This window comes from Mercurialis annua, linkage group LG7 (genome assembly GCF_937616625.2).
Source record: "Mercurialis annua linkage group LG7, ddMerAnnu1.2, whole genome shotgun sequence".
Lineage (NCBI taxonomy): Eukaryota > Viridiplantae > Streptophyta > Magnoliopsida > Malpighiales > Euphorbiaceae > Mercurialis > Mercurialis annua.
In genome coordinates, this window is record NC_065576.1 from 3,107,753 (window position 1) to 3,128,938 (window position 21,186).

At 30.6% G+C, this 21,186-nt stretch overlaps 2 protein-coding genes across 4 annotated transcripts; one reads left to right on the plus strand and one right to left on the minus strand.

The window, feature by feature from the left end:
• Positions 1-1,037: 1,037 nt before the first annotated feature.
• On the minus strand, positions 1,038-6,143 carry LOC126655791 (serine/threonine-protein kinase SRK2I). The gene is made up of 9 exons (XM_050350092.1): positions 5,591-6,143; positions 5,193-5,267; positions 5,008-5,109; positions 4,872-4,925; positions 4,677-4,769; positions 3,636-3,728; positions 2,312-2,416; positions 2,125-2,223; positions 1,038-1,591 (listed from the first exon to the last, which is right to left on the minus strand). The coding sequence occupies exons 1-9, from the start codon at positions 5,765-5,767 to the stop codon at positions 1,301-1,303; spliced, it is 1,089 nt and encodes a 362-aa protein (XP_050206049.1). The 5' UTR covers positions 5,768-6,143; the 3' UTR covers positions 1,038-1,300.
• A 6,514-nt stretch (positions 6,144-12,657) lies between these two features.
• On the plus strand, positions 12,658-18,766 carry LOC126657657 (upstream activation factor subunit spp27-like). Of its 3 annotated transcripts, none has more exons than XM_050352376.2 (7): positions 12,660-13,083; positions 15,117-15,231; positions 15,330-15,504; positions 15,881-15,961; positions 16,420-16,476; positions 16,915-17,090; positions 18,078-18,766. In XM_050352376.2, the coding sequence occupies exons 1-7, from the start codon at positions 12,836-12,838 to the stop codon at positions 18,195-18,197; spliced, it is 972 nt and encodes a 323-aa protein (XP_050208333.1). In that variant the 5' UTR covers positions 12,660-12,835; the 3' UTR covers positions 18,198-18,766. The 3 variants fall into 3 exon arrangements, with proteins under 3 accessions (XP_050208334.1, XP_050208333.1, XP_055959697.1); XM_056103722.1 differs by lacking the exon at positions 12,660-13,083 and adding an exon at positions 13,113-14,953; XM_050352377.2 differs by lacking the exon at positions 16,420-16,476 and having other exon boundaries at positions 12,658-13,083.
• The last annotated feature ends 2,420 nt before the right edge of the window (positions 18,767-21,186 follow it).

The window sequence follows — 21,186 nt, forward strand, 5'->3', positions numbered from 1 at the left end:
ACCTCCCTTTTAAACGATTTAGTACCTTAGTTTTAGTTTCGTTCTTTTAAAATAAGAGATATCAAACTGTTAATTATGATATACCTCAATTACCTCAACGTAATTTGCTCTTTTATCAATATGAGTTCTACCTTTGACAAAAGAAGTTGGCTTAAAATTATTGAGAACATGGCTGTGCATTTAATATAAATTGAATTATTATCGGTTCAATTTTTCCACAAGTGCTCGAATATAAAAGAATATAAATTGAATCAAATAAAATCAAAATCAAAATCAAATTTTTTATAAATTTAATTAAACTAAATTTGTAATGATTGATTATTATTTTTTCAAACTAAAGCTAAACAGAAAAGGACATTATTAAAAAAAACTCTAACCTCATTTTTCTTAAATTCTCTTTTTTTTATCAAAATTTATATTTTGGCCGACCAATGTCCTTTTTTAAAGTATTAAATTTACTTTAATTTAATATACGGATAATATCAGCAGTTTCTTCTTTGTTTTTGATTTTACTCTTTACGAAATTTATTATTTTCTTCATGGATATGTAGATGAACAATTATTATTAATGAGAATTTTGTTTGTAAATTATACTCACTTAAAGACCAAGTAATCATTTTAAACTTTAAAATAACTATCAAATGGAGAAGATCGCCAATTCAAAAACTTTATCAACGCAATTGAAGACTTTAAATATAAATTTTCATTATTTTATAAAAAATATTATTTTTTGTACTTCTTATTTTTATTTTATCTTTAATCAACTATAAATTATTAATAAAATGTTTGTTATTATCAAAACAAAAAATTCAAACTGAACTAAATCAATTAATTTAGTTGATTTTTCAATTCAGTTTGCTTTCCCAGCTCGGTTTGAATTACAAGAGAATTAAACAATAAAATTACTTTCAGAATCCAACATAACAAAAAATTTAAATCTTTCCTATGTCAAACTGAACCGAACCGAACTTTTAGAATCAGTTCTAAAAGCTAAACAGAACCCTCATATCCAAAGGTGTGGTATATTTTGCAGCAAGTGAAAAAAAAACTATCTGCCATACAATATAGTAGAATTATAGGCACATTTTACATAAAGTATAGCTCTAATATTTATGCCAAACCAATACAAACAACATAGACCAATGCAAAAATGATAAGTGAAGAGTAAAATCAGATCATTCCTCAAGTGAAGGAATAGAAATTTCATACCATAAGCATGACAAACTCCATTTTGCACTTTCCTACTATTGTCTATTCTAACCTACCACAGCATTCTACAATTCCATACATAATATGATGATTAAAGTGCATACACAATCTCCCCGCTGCTATCGACGTCGATCTCCGATTCAGAATCGAAGTCCATCATGTCGTCGTCCATGTCCAGATTGTCTGCCAAGTACCGATTAAGGCCGTGGGCCCCGGCAGCTGGGATTGTGGCCTCGGAAATTATCTGCATAATGACATCAATGTTCTGCATGGGTTGATCGGGTTCTTCAAAATGGTTACCGATTGTCTTCTCGTCCATTAGGTCCATTGGAAGATTTTTCAAAAACCAGGCGTGTGACTTGATTTCTGGAATACTAATCCTCTGTAAAAAAAACATTCGAAAACAAGAGTAGCATCAACAAGTAACCACACCATCATATGCGTCTTATCACTTATGACAAATTTGGCAAATATTCATGTTTGGTTTGTCCTAAACTGAACCAGATTTACAACAATATAAAATATATCAAATCAAACTGAATCAAACCAAAGTTGGTTCGATTTGGTTGATTTTCCAGTTTGCTTTGTCCTAAAATTGAACTGTAATTTTTTCACTCCCAAATTGAACCGAACCAAGAAAACCAATTGTTTTGTCATAGTGTCAAACAAAATCAAATCAAATTTGTCTGCTAGGATTGCTTTCTGTGCGCTCCAAATAATAACAGCAGCGCCACCAAAACCCAAAAAACAGTAACCACCACAAATTTTGCATCAAATACAAATACAAATTTTGCACAAGTGACCATGCAACAAAGAGACACATAAGATACTCATGCAATTGTTAGCTAGCAGTAAATATCTAACATCAAATGAATAATAGCCAGCTGACATTATTCAAATACAGAAAATACTCACTGTTGCAGGATCAAAAACAAAAATTCGAGAGATGAGGTCACGACACTCCGGAGATATTTGAACAACATCTGAAATGGAATACTGCACATTAAGGATCCTCTGCAAGGAACCAATAAGACTGTAATCTTGCAATACAAGCAACACTTCAAAAGAAGGCAGGAAGTAACATCAGCTTTTGGTAAAATACCTGTATTGTCTTCCTGAAGTCCTTTGGTTCATCAGGATCCTCAAAGGGATATGCCCCAACCAACATTACATATAAGGTCACCCCACATGACCACACATCTGCAATCTGGTATTGTAGCGCAAGATGGAGAAATCAATTCATTTTACGTGCCTAAAAAATAAGTTCTGAAAAACAACTCTAAAATGAAGTGCATGCTTGCATGAGACCAAAATTACAAGTTTCTTTAACAAAGACGGATATACAAGAAACGAATGTAAAGTTGTGGACAGAAGCTATATATTAAACCGCTAGCTACAGAATACGTAACCAATTACACATTTTCATGTTTTTCATTTACAAAATATTTTAGCCATTCGCATTTGTTAACAGCTATACAATTTAATACTGGGTGTACTTGCGATCAAACATAACATCACAAATGGCGCTAAAAATCCTATATTTGTTGTACAAGAAATGAACTAATCCTAAAATTGCAAGGGCAAAAATGAATACGTAAATAAATAAAGTCAAACCCGTCGGGTCTACAATAGGTCAAAAACATATTCATTAGATACAAAAAGAACAAAGGATTCCTAGTATGCCACCATTTGTAGGGAGCTGGTATCATAGGGCAATCTTCAGCATTTTAAAGATGTGCTTTTACTTCATCTAGGCACACAAATAATTTCCACTTAGCACCTATTCTCCAACCCAATAGATCTAGATGCATTAATATGGAAAGCCATTTAAATAACACATGCATGCACACTCCAAAATACTAACTATTCCTTGTTAAGGGGAACATAGTTTCTTCTAATGGTTAAGGCGCATAAATTTCTGAGTGCTGAATGATCTAAAATTGCAGAAGCAAACCCAACTGCAATAACTTAATGAGAAAAATTCCTTTTAAGAGAACATAATTAGCTGGTTATACATATATAGATATCATAAATGTCATCTAGAAGGAAAAGGCATCATAAGAAACACAAAAATTATCATCTCATCTCAACCACAGTGCTTAAATGCACACCAGTAATACTAAAAGCAATAAAGTGACAAAATGGCATTTCAACTAGAATCTTTTGAAAATTGAAAAGCATATGAAGGATAGAACCACTGGCTCATGCATTAGCAATTTTCCACTAAGCATGATTGATTGATTACCAGTCATTTCTTCAACAAAACAGCAACGACAAAATGTTTGCACAAAATATTGATTTAGGCAATCAAAATAGTAAAATGTATATGGTGAACTTCTATTTTAGAACATTAAATATAAAATGGAATTAGATTTTCGGTCAAATATCTTTTAATTTATTAGTGAAGTATGAAACAATGATATTACCTTGCCATCATATTCCTGTCTCAACAACACTTCTGGAGCAATGTATGCAGGAGTTCCTACTGTTGATTTTGGCTGTGAATGAAGCACGGAAGACTGCAAAATTCCAGAAAGGCACAATATATTGTTATAATAACAATCAATGATCTTAACTTTCCTTAAAAAGAAAATGCAATCCATGCAAAGTTGTAGTTAAACCAACAATTATCAAATACATATCAAAAACAAAAATTGAGACGGATAAAAAAAGTGACAATACCCACTGTAAGAACTATTCCAATGCTCTCTTAACAACACAAAACCAGGAAAACCAAATGCCATTTATTCCGAGTCAAACAACTAAACTGATGAAAGAAAATTTTGGTATGCATGAATACATCAGGGATCCATGCTTCTATTGACTCCAGTACAAAGGGAGCCAAAATAAGAAAGAATGCTAATTAAACACAAAGTTTAATTCACGATAAGCGGCAAAAGATAATCATGAAAAAAACAGTTTTAAATTATTAGAGGAGGTCTTTGGCTTTTTAAAAGCTCCTTTACCTAGCCTACCAAACTGTTTCAGTTTCTCTTTCTGCTTTTAATTTTAAAGTTGCAAAAAGCAAACCACAAAAGAATGTAGCAAAAAGTAAGATAAAAATAAAAGCAAAATTAGCAAGCCAGATGTATAAGGAATAGACATCAAGCATCCTCCATGGCACCACTTAACCAATTGTGTGCCTTTCCAGAAACATAAATAATCTTATCAACAGCATTTCAGAACTTGAATTTATCTCATGTATTTCAACATTGTGATTACAAAAAAAATCCCTCAACAAAGAATTTGATTCTTAAGTAACCCTGCATCAAAGGTTCAGTTTCATTCAGAAAAGTGGAAGCACCATTTGAATAGTATAATCCCGAGACTTGATATGATGCACCAGAAAATACATAAGCTGTTATCAGCCATCATTTCCAATTGTTTAGAACGAAAATGAGAGACGCCTATTTGACACTGAAAAAAACAGATAGTAAAAGAGAAGAGCAGGGCCAAAAAGACCATACCTTGGAGTACCCAAAATCACAAATCTTCAGCCGAGGAGCTGGGCTTCCATCCAGTAATGTATTCTCCAACTTCAAGTCACGGTGACATACTTGCTTCATCAAGACAGACAATATCAGAAGCCAAATCAAATTACACCATAATAATATCTACTACAAACAAAAATTAACAATAATTAACTTAGAAAGTTTGCATACCATAGCATGGCAATAACTGACACCTGATATCAGTTGTTGAAAAAAGAATCGAGCCTGAACCAACAACCACAGTTAATAAAAAATACAAACAAATCCTCACAAAAAAAAAAAGACGTTCAGTTTAATAATCGTAAACCTCATCCTCACTAAAACGACCGGCATTGCAGATTTTCTCGAAAAGCTCCCCTCCAGACGCATATTCCATCACAATGGCCAAATGCGTAGGCGTTAATATAAGCTGGAACAAGATTTACAATAAAAAAATAAACAAAAATATAACACAAAAACAGATAAAATAACACTCAAAAAAAGTTAATTTACCTCTTTAAACCTCACAATATTCGGATGCCTGAGTGACCTATGATTAATAATTTCTCTTTGAACATTTTCATCAATCTGTAACACATAATCAAAAATGAATTTTGTTTCTGTTATTTGATTTCCATTTCCTTTTCACATCATATAAAATTATAGTCCAATTTTTTTATTATTATTATTTGATTTCACATTTACATATCAAGTCAAATTTCCAATTAAATGCATCAGACAAAAAATAACGGCTAACAACAATAAATTCTTAAATTAAAATTCCAATTCTAAACATAACATACTAAATTTAGCAGGCAACAAAATAAAATACATAAAATAAAAATTTCGAACAATTAATACAAATTTACATAAATAGACAGCAAAAATTCTAAATAAATTAACGGAACTACCTTATCACCTCGTTCTATATACTTAACGGCGACGAGTTCTTTAGTAAACTTATCTCTCATCAACCTAGCAACTCCGAAATTACCAGAGCCGATATCGCGAACAAAATCGTACCGGTCACTGTCATGCATGATCGGCATATCCATTCCCGGACCAACGGTTATCGTCGACCGTTCCATTATTTTTTCCTCAAATCTTGATTCTGACCGTTCTGCCCCTATCTCCACAGCTCAAAAGCTAATCACATTTAATTAAAACTAAACTTCGACAATACGTTGTCGTTTTGACCTCGAAAAAAAATTAGATCGCCGAGTTGACTATGTAATATCGGACTCAGTGAGTCTGATCGGATTGTTAGTGGGAGAAGACTTTTTTTTGGGGTTTGAGGTTTGTTTATAGAAAGGAAAATGATATTGGCGAGGAGATATTTAGCGGATGAAGACAAAAGAAGAACAGTGCTGGTGGTTAGTTGAATGTATACCGGGAGATATACGACGTCGTTTTCCCATGGGTGGTTTCCTTCTTCAGCACTTTGTTTTGTTGCTGCTGCTGGTTTGGTTTCTTTTGTCTTCTTGCTCGTAATTGACCTGGCCTTTTAGCTTTACTTTATTTTTATTTTTATTACTTATCTCTAGTTTCTTTTGGATAATTTTGGCAAAAATGATATCTGTAAATATTTATAATTGGGTTAATTTCTAAAAAAATCACTAACTTTACATGAAGTTTTATTTTAATCATGACCTTTAAAAGTTGTCAAAAGGCACGAACTTTTATATTGTTTCAAATTCATCATTTCAGTGTATTTTTATTAACTAAATTCTTCACTAAACCAATAATGATATTAATCAACATCAAATCTTATTATCTTTCAGTTAGAGTATCTAGAATTAGGAATTTTTAATCAGATAAAATACATCAAATTTTACTTTGGTGATAGATTTGAAATAAAATGAAAGTTCGTGTCTTTAAATGACAACTTTTAAAGGTCATGATTAAAATGAAATTCTGTGTAAAGTTTGTGATTTTTTTAGAAATTAACCCTTTATAATTTTATATAAGTTGGGACTTAATAGAATTTTTATATAAAAAAATTGGCGTACATTTATTTAAGTATATCATTATATATCTGAAAATTGTAAATGTCACGACCCAAATTATTGAGCCGAGACCGGCGCTAGGGAATGGGAGTGGTAGCTCCGAAACCCGTAGCAAGCCTAAAACCACTATTAATTTTTCGCATTTAAAATTATAATATCATATATGAACCTTTTAGAAAACTCTTTTACATAATATAATTGTAGATATTAAAATATTATATTACAGTTTACATTCAAAACTAACTATTTGAAATCCAAATATCTATCTAATACTGACATCTACTGACTACTGCAGCTCTAGGAACTCATACTTGTGCAAGTCCAATGACTTCTGGCACAATGGAGATGGTTTGTCTGATCCGACTCTGCTTACCTGCAAACATCAGAGTGAGGGGTCAGTATTTGGGAAAATACTGAGTGAGTTTGCAAGTTACTTATAGTATTATCAAAATATAGCGTCACACGCTTATTACATATATAAATTTATGATATAAGCAACATTATTAATTTCAAAGGTGTGAGTCCAACTCACTAGATACGGGGACTTCCAGACTACACCGTAGCCGAGTGCTCACTCGTATCGAAATCATAAGGTGTGAGTCCAACTCACTGGTGGCCCAGCCACTGGTGGGCCCAGCCCACTAGATACGGGGACTTCCAGACTACACCGTAGCCGAGTTCACTCTCGTATCGAATTCATAATATATTATGCATAAACATATATTAACTCTTAATCATAAAGTCAGGTACTCTAGACTGACTCACCAATGATCATGTAACCTATTGACACCCAATAGGTAGTTGGTCTCTTCGGACCGCACATAGACACTTATCTCCAAAATAACGAATACAACAACATTCATATAATCAAATCTATCAAACAAAACAGCTTATACGAGCAAATCATATAGACACGAGATATTTAATAACAATACTCATAATATAAGAAAATAACTTTTATAATAATAATACGCGAAAGTAAATTGCCACTCACAGTGACCGCTTTCCGAATAATAATAATATAAAGATCCCATGAACTTCATGCGTCGTTTGATCACACAGCTATTCCAGCTCATCGGTATGGTAGCTCGTCGATACGTCAGTTCCTATTCAAATCATATGTACGTTTAATTCATAAACGTAGACTTAATCTCAAAACCCTAAGTTATAAACTTAGGTTAATATAATCATATTTCAAATACGATTCTTAACTTTAATCGTACTTTAATACCTAATCAAGATATTTGATATATCCCTTATTCATCGATTCTTAAACTCGGGTTTCTTATATCTCAAAACCCTATTCGAACTCGTTATGTTCGATATCCAAATCTCTTATTTTCGAGGTCCGTGATTCACTTTTAATGTCCGACGTACTTAAAGTCGGAAATCTAAGTCGAAACGGGGCAAAATGGCTTTAAACAACCTCGTCGTTGGTTGTGCGAGCGCACAAGAGGATGTGTGCGTTCGCACAACCGTGTGTGCGTTCGCACACATAGGTGTGCGCTCGCACACCTTAGTGTGCGATCGCACACTCAGTGTGCGATGCACATTGTGTGCGTTCGCACACAATGGTGTGCGTTCGCACACCTCGTGTGCTTCGCACACCGTGCATTCGCACGGTCCAGAATCCGTCTCCGGCCGATCCCGACGTGCCTGATCTTAATTCCGACATGCCCCTATCTCATTTTAACACAATTTCAACTCCAAATCTATCGAAAACCATAATAGAAATGTGATTATAATTCGTTTAATTCGTTAAAAACGAATTAACCTTAATCCAATCATTTCAATACCAAAAATCATCAATTTACCTCGATTTGAAGCTTGACGATGATAGAGAATCCAATTCTGAACAAATCGATATAAAGAATTCGTGATTTGGGCGAGAAACGGCGAAACGGCGACGGATCGTAATGATCGCCGTTTTCTTTTCTCTGGATCATCTGATCCTTCTCCCCTTTCCTTATTCATAAGGAATTCTTTTATATATCTTGGTTAATGTACTCTTTTAATCCTTCATTTCTTTAACTTAAATCATTTTTCTTTTAAACTTTCTAATTTAACCAAACGGTTAAATTATCCTTTTATACGTATTATTTATATTCAGTAAATAATACTTAATTCATAATTATTATTTTTCCGTCAATAATCTTTGAATTGCTATTCTCGAGATTTATTTGGCTAATTTACGTTTTGGCCCTTGAACTTTTCAAAAGTTGCAATTTAGCCCAAAACGTATCCGCGTCCAAATTTTAAAAGGTCTCCGATTGACCCGAAACTTTTACCACATATACTATAAAACATTTCGCGGACCTTGGCGAAATAACTTCCATTTTAAGTCGTAGTGGCTAAATTACCACTTTAGTCCATGTACCTTATTTCGAGCTTTTCTTAACATTTTTCCTTCTAATTCCAATTCTAACTTTAGAATTGAAATATAATATTAAATTCCTCGCAATAATCTTTTCAAAACCGTCCTGCTAAAATTTTATACTTATCTTAATTTCTCGGAAATCCTTCCGATATCGCTACTCTGGCGACTCAAAACTGGACACGTGGTCCAATTAGATAATTAAATATTTTGGGGTATTACAGTAAAAGCGAAATGTTATTTTTAAATTACCCAACAGAAAAAAAATTAAAAAATGCTGAAATTTGCAAATTATTGAAGATCCATCAAAATTCCACTATCAGAGTCAGCTACCGAAGACAATCGGTGATTTTTTGGTAAATATTTGTAGTATTCAAATCATATCATAATACGAATTTAACATGAATTTGATGAATTATAGTGATAGATTCGATGTTGATTTTTTGTGAATTTACATTATTGTGTTCAAACAAACAACGGATTGAGATTCTCTCATGTTCAAATGAATAAAAAGGGTCATGTTCACTAAATTATAGATTTATTTATTTAAAAATTCTATGTTTATTTCAATCTTTACTAAATTAGTAAGATTTATACATAATTTATGTACTTAATTTTCATATCTGATTATAAATGTTTTTCAGATTTGCGCATATCTCATTGTGATTTTTTAAGACAGGTTGGACTGCAGACATTTTTTTTTCCAATAAAGTGAACGGAAAATTAAGAAAATATCTAATAGGACCAATGAGCTATAGCTCAAATGGTATAAGCGCTGAGCAGTAACTGTTAGGTTGTGGGTTCGATTCTTCCTACAAACGCTCCCCCTCCCCAAATTATCAAAAAAAAATATCTAATAGGGAAAATATTTATAAAAATTAACTCCAAAATTGAAACTTAAAAGTCATACTCCAGTGTGTCAAGACTTTATATTTTTACTCCGTGCTTTGCATTTTTACTTCAAAGGGTTGCAAACAGCTTTTAAAAATTGTTCGAATGGTTTCAAATAGTTTAAAATAAATTTATAAAACACAATTTTATAACCTTTTTTTTGAAGTTTATACAATGGTTTCAAACAGTTTACAAAAATATCAAATAATTTACAAAGAATTCAAACAATTTCAAACAGTTTATAAAAAATTTCACACAATTTTAAGAGACAGTTTCAAACAGGTTGAAAACGTTTCTGAAACACAATTTTGTAACCTTTTTATAAAATTATATAATGGTTTCAAACAGTTTACAAAAGTTTAAAATGGTTTCAAAAAGCAATTTTAAACAGTCTTTAAAAAAACAGTTTCAAGCAGTTTACAAAAGTTTTAAACAATTTCAAAAACAATTTCAAACATATTTGTAAAACACAATTTGCAACATTTTATTTAAAATCAGTTTCAAACATTTTCAAAAAACAGTTTCAAACATTTTATAATGGTTTAAACATATGAACAATATTGTCAATAAAATTGATAATTAACAAATAAAAAATAAAAACAGGAAGAAAAAAATCCAGAATAAAATGATAGAGTGGTGGAAATGGCGGAAAATTCTGTTACTTCAAATTCTTTGAGATGAATACGATTCATCGATAATTTTTTATTTGTTTTGGATCTTTGATTGTTTTGTGTTTTATATTAAAAATATTAAATAAATTATTAAAAATTTATAGCATTTGCTAAGAAATTTAACTGAAATAAAAAAAACATAAAAAAACAATTTGAGAGAAAGGAAAAGATAAAGTAGAAGAAAAAATAAGAGAAAAGTGAGGGGAAAAAAAGAGAAAAGAAAAGAGAGAGGATGAAGAAAAAGAAGGATATACATGTATACATGAGATGATTAAAAATGCTAATAAATTAAATTTAGTTAGGAGTATAATTAAAAAAAATAAAAAAAATAAATTTTTAAAATTGCGGTATTGAATGCAAATAAATTTTAAAAAATAGTTTTTTTTTGTAAATTTCTCTAACACCCCCATTCTTACCTAAAATACACAGTGAGACCCCTTTATTACTATAATACCTTCTTATTTGTCGATATAAATTTGACTGATGAATAAAAATATTAGATTCAACCATAGCCCAAGTGGTTTGATCGGTTGATCCTCTAAATGTATTCCTGAGATATCAGTTTTAAGTTTTAGTGGGATTTACTGGTTAAGGCGAATTTAACATCTAACTACTAACAACTGACGTAATTAGATTCTACCTATCAACAAAAAAATATTATATATTTTTCGCCTGACAATCGACTTAGTGATAAGACAAATTATGATGCAGTAACCTCATAAAGACAACATAATTTCCTGAAAGTTATTTTCGCCTGACAACAAATTATTATATGGTGTATCAATTAAAAAAGTTGATGTCCAAAAATAACACTTTTTAAAATGTGTGATTAAATTAAAAAATTGCATAAAAATGGATGGAACTTCTAAAATGAAGATATTTAAAAAATCTCATAATGAGATGTAAATAAATCTAGGAATATTTATAATCAGATACGAATAATTATGTACATTAATTATATATAAATCTTACAAATTTAATAACAATTGAAATTGAAATTAATTTATTTAATAAAAAACATGTAATTTAATACATGGAATCTTAAAAATTTAAATATATATAAAAGCTCTTTTTTGGAAAAAAATATCTTCTGAAAAAATAATACAAAAGCTATACTTATATATTTACGTTGTAAAATGTAATTTTGATTATATTTATATTTAATGTCACGAAAAATATTTATTATGATATTTGATTTCTTACTTTATCTTTATCATTGATAATGAATTTTTTTATTTCAAGTATATAAGAAAAATTAATGTAAAATTATATTAAAAATAAAATTGAACAAGATTTTTAAAAAGTGGAATTTCTAAACTAAAACAGAGGCAATATTCAAAATTAAAAAAAAAACTGAAGAAGTAGAATAATTTTAGTAACAAAATAAAAATTAAGTCTTAGCATTGTATCATAAAATAAAACAATTTTTTTTATTCATTAATGACAATATCTAACAATACATCATACATACATGCTAATATTTCATTATTATGGAATTTAAATATCTATGAAATTACACGGACTCAATAAAAGGGGGAAAAATGTACAAGAAGTCATATATACGTTTTGCCAATTAAATATAGTAAGAAATTAAATTAGTTGACAAATAAAATAAAGGCAAAAATACTTAAAACCCCTCCATCTTTGACTTTGTTTTCAATTGCACCACTACGTAGGAGAATTTTCAATTACACCCTATTTAGGGTTTTTAGTTTTCACCTGTACTCTAATTGACCTCTTTTTATTTAGAAAAAAGTTTAAATTAATCCTTCATTTATATTTTTTTCAAATGGAAAAAATAATAATATAATCCTTCTATTTAATTGGTTTTAATAATTTTATTCTTAAATTATCAACTTTTTTTTATTTTGGAGTGCAGACGAAAACTGAAAACCCTAAATAGGGTATAATTGAAAATTCTCCTAAATGGTGGTGGAATTGAAAAAAAGTTCAAAGGTGGGAGGTTTTTCAGTATTTTTGCCTAAAATAAAATAAAAAAACCAGAATAGCGGGCGCTTCACTTTTACTCTAACCGACCAGCAAATAAAACCGGTAAAGAAACGGTTCATTCCCTTACATTCAAATTAAATTTACACATTTGTCCTTCTCTTCGTCTTCTTCGTTCTATAAACCAGCCGTTCCTCACCAAACATTACATAAAAAATAACCGAATTTGTCGGATTCATAACTATAAACAGAGAACCGGGAGAAGTTATGGTATCGGATTCGGAGCTTATAGAAAGATTACGAGAGTTTTTAAAAAATTCCGACCTGAACACCACAACCACCGGCACCGTACGCCGGCAGCTGGAGGAGGATTTCGGCGTCAGTCTATCGGATAAGAAATTATTTATTAGAGAACAAGTTGATTTGTTTCTTCAAAGCCAGTTCGAACAACAAGAACAAGAAAATGATGATGATAAGGATGACGGTGACGGCGACGATGAAGAATCAACGGCGAGGTTAGTAGTTTTTAATTTATTGTATTTTTGTTGAAATTAGTACTATTATTTTTCTGATTTTATTTATAAGCTGTTGTTTTAGGCTTAAGTGTTGTTAATTTATTATTATTGTTGTTATTAGAGCTATATAATTGAACCGAACTAAGATTAGCTGTATTACTATTTTATGAATATTTGAATATTGTGAATAAGACTATAGTTTTTGGTTTGCATGTGTGAAGTTTTATGCGTTATACAATTAATTTTCGACTCCATGCTTGAATCTAAGGCACTGTTCGTTTGGTGTCAATTCCAAATTTTCGTTTCATTCGTCGCCGCGTAAACATAACATTTTGTTACGAATGCAACTCCTGAGGGATCGTTTTGAGGAAGAATTTATTTCCAAGAGGTCACAGCTGAAGCCGAACAGACTCTTGATATATAAATGGATATTTAATAGAATAAAATGATTGTTTAAATGTTATTTGAAAAAGAGCACTTGGCTGTGTACTACGTATGCAAGTTGTTTAGCAAAAGGTTGCGTGAGGAGGGAGGAAAAATGCCATGATGCTATGTTTCTTGTGCATATTCATGTTATTCTTTGCTTTACATCTCAGTAAAGTATAGTTAGTGTGCTGTGTGGAGTTAGGCATTCTTGCTCTATGTCTATGGGTATGGTTTTCCATTTGCTTTAACACCGAAAAAGTCGACGGGAAGTGGGGGTGAAGATTTTTTGTTAGCAAACCAACATTGAAGAGAATCTGTTTAAAGACAGGTCACCAATTGCTTGCATCAACGTGTATCACTGCCATTGGAACACAACTCATAACTTCAAGCTTAATTAAATGATTATAAAGATAATGCAAGTAATTTTGAATAGCGTTATCAAAATTATCCAATTTGTACTTGTGATTTTGCTTCCAATTTGAGCTATTTTGTTTACAGTTGGGATTCCTGTTATCTTATGCGGCATGGGTGGTGTAGGGTCGTATTATTCCTTTTACATAGCTGCACACAGTTTTGTTAAGAAGTTCGACTTTAGAGAAAATTATATTTCCTAATATTGTTCAAATATTCACGTTTTTATTAATCCTTCCATTGATGGACCGGGAGCCACAGTAATGATCAATGGGTATTTCAAACCTATGACTTGTGAACTTTTATGGCACTCTAACACATCCAACTATTTTCTTTTAAATGTGATTTTGTTGGCAGTGATTTATTATAAAAGCTGTACCTTAAGTTTCCATACAATAAAATAAAACAAAGAGAAAAAGAAAAGTTCTTATTTTAAGGGCGTCTTGTTTACATTTTAGCCTGCTGGAGTAATTGATAATATGCCATTTTATGACATGTTAAAAAGAGAGAAGAAATCTATGCACATTTGACCTCAGTCTTTGTGGAACATCATCTTTGTATGATTGACCATATGTATATTTCCATTTGTACTTGAGTTTTTACAAAGTTCTGTTATTTTCTGGTTTCTGGAACGAAGGGGTAGTTTTCTGGTATCTTTAAATGCCATCATCCGGAAAATGCTGTTTCTCATGAATCGATAGGCTTTCTTTAGCTGCTGATAGGACCCCGTGTATGAAATGCTAAAATCAAATAATCAGTGACCAAATTGCTTGAGAAACAACGGGCTTAATGGTCTTCATTATTTCACAAAATGCCCCCTTCAACGTCACTAGATAAGTAGCCTTTTTTATTTATAATTTCATTAATCTAATTTTTTTTTAATCAAATTTAGGCGACTGGCCCATAATTTGTTTATGCAGTTTTGCAATTTTATGTAGCTATATTCTTTCCCAATGATCCAAAACCTCCCTTCTTTTGTGCATTTGAGTCCCCCTCCAGTCCAATGTGTCAGCTTCTCTATTATCAGACAATGGTAAGTTTTTTTAAGAACAATAAACAACTATTCAGTATATTATTATGTCAAAACTGTTACAAGCTTTCAACTACTTATGAATATCTGCTGCACTTTTCCCTACTCTTACAAAGTGCAACTTTTCCCCTTTTATTGATCTTTTTCTTTTTAATATTTGTGCCAGGTCTAAGTATCATCAAAGTGAAGACAAGAAAAGAGGGGGCGGTTTTAGGAAATTATGCTGTCTTTCTCCTCAACTTCAAGAATTCATTGGGGTGCCTCAGTTACCTAGAACAGAGGTATGCCTGAAAATATCAGGTGAAGGTATTTTCTTACTTGGCCACTATTTCAACTGAAATATGTAATACCAATACTAAGTTACTATGGTCTCTTTTAGGTTGTCAAGCAAATTTGGGAGTACATTAAGGGAAAAGAATTGCAAGACCCAAGTAATAGGAGGAATATAATTTGTGATGAATCATTGCGCACCCTTTTTGGTGTTGATTCTATTGACATGTTTCAAATGAATAAAGCCCTAGCAAATCACATTTGGCCCTTGGATTCAAATGGCGGTATGCTTCAACATCCTCAATTGTGTAACATACTCCAGTGTCATTGTAATTTTAGATTCTGTAAATTCTGAAGTTGAAAATCTATATAATAATGGATTATAAATGCACTTGCATTATATGGTATGTGTAAAATTTAACGTGAAAATTATTATATCCAATTCTGATTAGGTTACTTATTTTCTGTAAATTATGTTTTCTATATTGATATATTCTTGTTCACTTGATGGCTTATTTACTTGAGAAATGATAATTAGTGTTTTCACCTGTAAGTCTGCAGCATACAGTGAATGTGATGTTTATTTAATCTTCCTCTTTTTAGTGTCAACAAATTTTCATGTGCTGACAATATTATTTTTTTCTCTTTTTCGTGGCACAGTTGCTCCAACTGAGTCTGAGTTGAAAGAAAAGTCAGAGTTGAAAGAAAAGCAGCGCAAGGCCAAGCAAGAGAGAGAAGAAGGTAGCTCATGAAGCACTCTTCCAAATGGCTTAATGGTTTCCTAGGATTACCACCCTTGCATAGTACAATTGTTTGCATCCTGAATTAAACTTTAACTTTATCACTTACATTTGAGTCGGATTCATGATTTGGTTACTTTACCAGGAATTATTAGTTGGAAGTACGTTTGACATACACTTCGTTTACATATAACTCTGCTTAATGCCTGTTGTTTGCTTTCCTGATATAGAGTTTTTTTTTCTTCTTTTTCGTATGAATATCTCTAGGATTTCGTTAGATGCAATTTTCAGTGTTTTTTAGCTTAGCCAGGCCTATTGCAATCACATGTTAGCAACATGATTATGTGTGTTGGAAAATGTTTTCTTGTACTTAACTTTTGTACTGAATTTTCCTGTTTTTATTGTCCACGAATTATTTTGTGCTTACAATATAAATTTTTACTCTTTTTTGTGAAACAGTTGCCCCAGCCAAGTCTAAGCTGAAAAAAAAGAAGCGCAAGCAAGAGAGAGAAGGAGGTAGCTCATGAAGTTCTCTTCTAAATGGCTTAATGGTGTCCTAGGATCACAGCCCTCACATAGTAAAATTGTTTGCAGTAACTTAATCACTTACATTTGGTTCGGATTCATGATTTGGTTTCTTTACCAGGAATTATTAGTTGGCTTTTATATTGAAGTACATTTGACATATACTTCGTTTACATATAACTCTGCTTGCTTTCCTGATGTAGAATTTTTCTCCATTTTCATATGAAAATCTTTAGGATTTTATTAGATGTAATTTTGAGTGTTTCTATGCGTAGCCTTGCCTAATGCCATCGCATATTGGAAAATTATTGCGTGTTTTGGAAAATGATTTGTTGTACGTTCTTTTTGTCAAGTGTCTGATTCTTAGCAGTCAATAATTTCTTTTGGAATACAAATTCGTTACTAAATCGAACTTGATATACTTCTCAGATTCAGATGAGCAAGAAGGAAAAGAAAAACGACAGAAGGCTGAAAAAACAGGTTTCCATGCTCCCATTCAACTTTCAGATGCTCTAATAAAGTTTTTTGGCACGGGAGAAAGTGCATTAGCACGCTCCAGCGTCATCAAGAAAATGTGGGAGTACATAAAGCTGAACAACCTTCAGGTATGTGTATAGCATACTATGTATTATGATTGTTCTTGGCGATCCTTCAACTTATGCATAGCTGTCCCTATTTGTGAATAACCACTAATGTAGTTACTGGACTAAGATATGAAAATTTATTTCTGACCGTCTGAGAATTTCCGAGTTATGAAAATCTACAATCAGCCTTATGACATGATTCTTCTTCTATTTTAGTTATTCGTGTTATAAGCATCCATTGGCATGTGTCTCTGTATGAATAAATTGGCTTGTTGCATTCTGATTCTTACCCTATCGCAACGTTGGCTCTCTTACAATATTTGTATGAGCCGCATGTTTTGTTAACGTGAAGGTTTCTTTTTGACAATTGATAAGATTGTGGTGGTTCTTAGTAACTAACATTCACATAAAATGTTAGGTAAAAATACTTTTAGGATGTGTGATGGACTAGAAAGATGAATTAATAACTTTTTAGATTTATTTTAGGAATAAGTTCATTGAACTGTCATGTGGTTTCGACATTTGGACATCACTAAGGGCCCTCTGAAATGAATATTTAGCAAAAATATCTAATTTATGTGGTAAATTATATAATTTTTAGTAAAGTCGACTTAATTAATATAAATAAAGTAGAATGTAATTGTTTAGCTTATTTTCAGTACAAATTAGTTCAAATATACATAAAAATACTTGAGCAGATTAAATAATTATTTATTTAATTTTATAGTCGTTAATGTATTTTTTATGTTTCTATTTATATGTGGACTAAACTATACCGAGAATAATTTTATCAACTAGATTGTACTTTATTTATATCTATTAAGTCCTTTAACTGAATTTACTAACAGAATTGTGCATTTGTTGCTAAAAACTCATTTTACAAAATCCTTTGTGATGTTTAAAATTCACATGGCTATTTATGATAAGTTAAAACCACACAGTAGTTAATTCAACTTATTTTAATATGTAGCATGATTATTTCTCACACTATTCTCTGTTTGTTTGAAGGACCCGTCCGACAAAAGGCGAATATTATGCGATGAGAAGCTGAAAGAACTCTTTAATGTGGACACCTTTAATGGCTTCACTGTTACAAAACTCTTATCTCCTCATTTTATTAAAACTTGACATCGAGTAGTTACCCCACACAAAGCTATGATTTAGCTCAAAACAAAGAAAATGAGGGTTTTGTGGTTAAATTTTTTTGCGGTTACTAAAACATACATTTTTTATAAAACGGTTACCGACATTTCATTTGTTATATTTTGGTAATTGAACTTCCATTTTCCCAACAACGCAAGGTTATCTGATCAATTTCGACCAATAATTGCTTATGTGGCAGATAGATTGTCTACGTGGCAAAGTTGGATTTTCAGCGATCCTTCGGCCATATCGGCAATTATTGAGAGGAATTGATTGGATAACCTTCCGTTGTGAAAATGAAAGTTCGTAACAAATGAAACGTTAGTGACCATTTTGTAAAAAGAATATAATTCACTAAACGCAAAAATATTTAACCGATGATTTTGCCTGCAACTTTCCAACTTTTTATTTGTACTAATTTTGTGCCTTTCTTTCAAATGTTGAAGAACAAGGCTCATAGAAACATAAATTATTGACTTATTTTGTAGGCATTGGGACATTTTCTCATGTTTCTTCACAAGCTATATATATAATTCATCATCTATTTTTGTCTCTGTTGTATTTACTGTTTTGCCATCCACTTTTCTCTATAGGTGGTGATGTGTTTTTCTGGATTTTTCTTTTGTTGTTGTGTGCTAGTGCATACATCTACTAGATTTAGAGTAATCCAGGCATAAGCTGACACATCACATCCATTACAAAGTGCTTGGTCTATTGTTGTTAATTTATTTTTTAAATCTCTATATAGATAATTGAATATAGTCGAGTTTGAGTCTCAATTATTTTACCGAGTTCGAGCTCGACTCATAAAAAGAAACTCGTATGAGTTTTGAGATTTAGATTTTATTACTGAAATTAAATTAATCGAATTAACTAAAATTTTAAAATTAAATTGAATGAATTAGTGAGTCATTTCTGTTAATTTAATAAAAATAACAAAAAAAATATTTTTAAATATAAAGTATTTGATTAGTCCAATTAATTAAAATTTTAATTTTTAAAGTTAATCTAACAGAAAATTTTATTGATCCCACTAATTCAATTAGTTGAACTTAACTGAAATATATCAATTAATTTAATTTGACTGATTGTTTGCTCATCCTATTTTAATATCTTGGTTTTCTTAGTCAAACTAATAACAATGCCGGATAAAAAAAACAATTGCCGACTTATGTTTTAGTGAAAATATTATCTTTAAATTGAAGTATTTTAGATTTTAATCTCTTATTTCTCTTATAATAAAAAGATAATGCTAAAAGAATTAGCACCGCATATTAGAAGAGAAAATTCTCAACCTATTCTCAGAGAATAGTATTAAGGCCTAATGTCTTAAAAAACCCTGACCTTTTAGCCCCTTTTCAATCATACCCTGACGTTGAAAATTTGTCAATTTTACCCTATTTTGCATTTTTGTGTTTCAATTGTACCCTGAAAAATTAAATTAACGTTTTTTGCGTTTGGAAATTTATTTAAAACATTCTCCATGTTTCGCATATATTGATTGTATATTTTTAAAATTTATTTAAATTTAGTTAAATTAATTAAGAATTTAAATTATTGTTAATTTGATTATGGTTTTTAGTTAGTTTTTAAAAATAAAAGACTTATTTGTACTTTTTGAATAAAAAAGAATTTGATTTCATGTTTAAACTTAATTAATTGAATGATTTCATCATTTAAGTAAAAAAATTAACAAAAATTAAAATATTGGGGTACAATTGAAAACGGAAAATTCAAAAGTGGGTAAAATTGACAAATTTTCAACGTCGGGGTGGAATTGAAAAAAAGTTTAAAGGTGAGGGGTTTTTGAGTGATTAGGCCTAGTATTAATGCAGTAGAAAGTATTAAAGGGAAAACAAAACATAAATAGTGGTTGTAAATGATATCTCATTCAACATGAAAAACAAAAAAGAGAAAAATTTATTCCATGTACGAATTTTAAAGATTATAAAAATCCTTCTAATAGCTTCTAATTATAAATGTTATATCGACAAAAGTGACTCGTAGCTCGATGCCAAATTGAACAGTTGATTTATACAGATATCGAAGAAAACAATTCTTTATTGATTTAGATAAATAATCAAATATAAAATTATCCATCAATATGATAATTTATTTTTATTTAATCTTCAAGTTTCAAGATTAAAAAAATTAAAAAGTTAATTTCATATACAGCAAAATTTATGATACGAGTTAACCTTCTCGGTTTCAAGAATAGTTTGTGAGTAGGGAAATGTTTAAACACAATCAATTTTTTTTTAAATCAACATCATTTGTAACATGCTTTTTCCCATTTGATAAATATAACTTCTATTTTATATTATAAAATATATTATAAGATATGATAAATTTTTTGCATTGATAACTAAAAGGAAAAAAGCACACAAAAATAAATATTTCTTCTGTTCTATTTTAATTGAGAAAATTTTCATTGCATATTGTACAAAAAAATTTAATAATTTACCTTTATATCTTTATATTATATTAAATGCATCATAATTTTTTTAAATATGTCCTTTAAATGTATTAATTGCAAAGGATAAAAGAAAAAAATATATAAAAAGTATTTTGTAAATAAAAATTGTCAAATAGAATAAAGACGATTCAAAATAAAAAAATATGTTCAAATAATATGAGATAGAGGGATTAAAATTTAAAGAACATGTAAACCATTTAAAACCATGCCAAAATCATGAATCTGAATCGTTATCTCTAAATCCACAAAGATTTTAAAAAATAAAAATAAAATAAAAGACTCTACTTTTTTGATCTCATATAAGAAAACTAGATGACGCTGCTCGTTGACACGTGTCTATTGTGCAGATAAATAGAATCTGTAGAAACAGAGAATCAAATCAATTCTAGAAGAAACTATTCTAAATGAACGGACCACATTTGCAGAGAAGAATCTCATCGTTTATCAAATGTATCAACACTGTGCCATGTGTTGATGTTTAATTGGTTCTGGTAATTG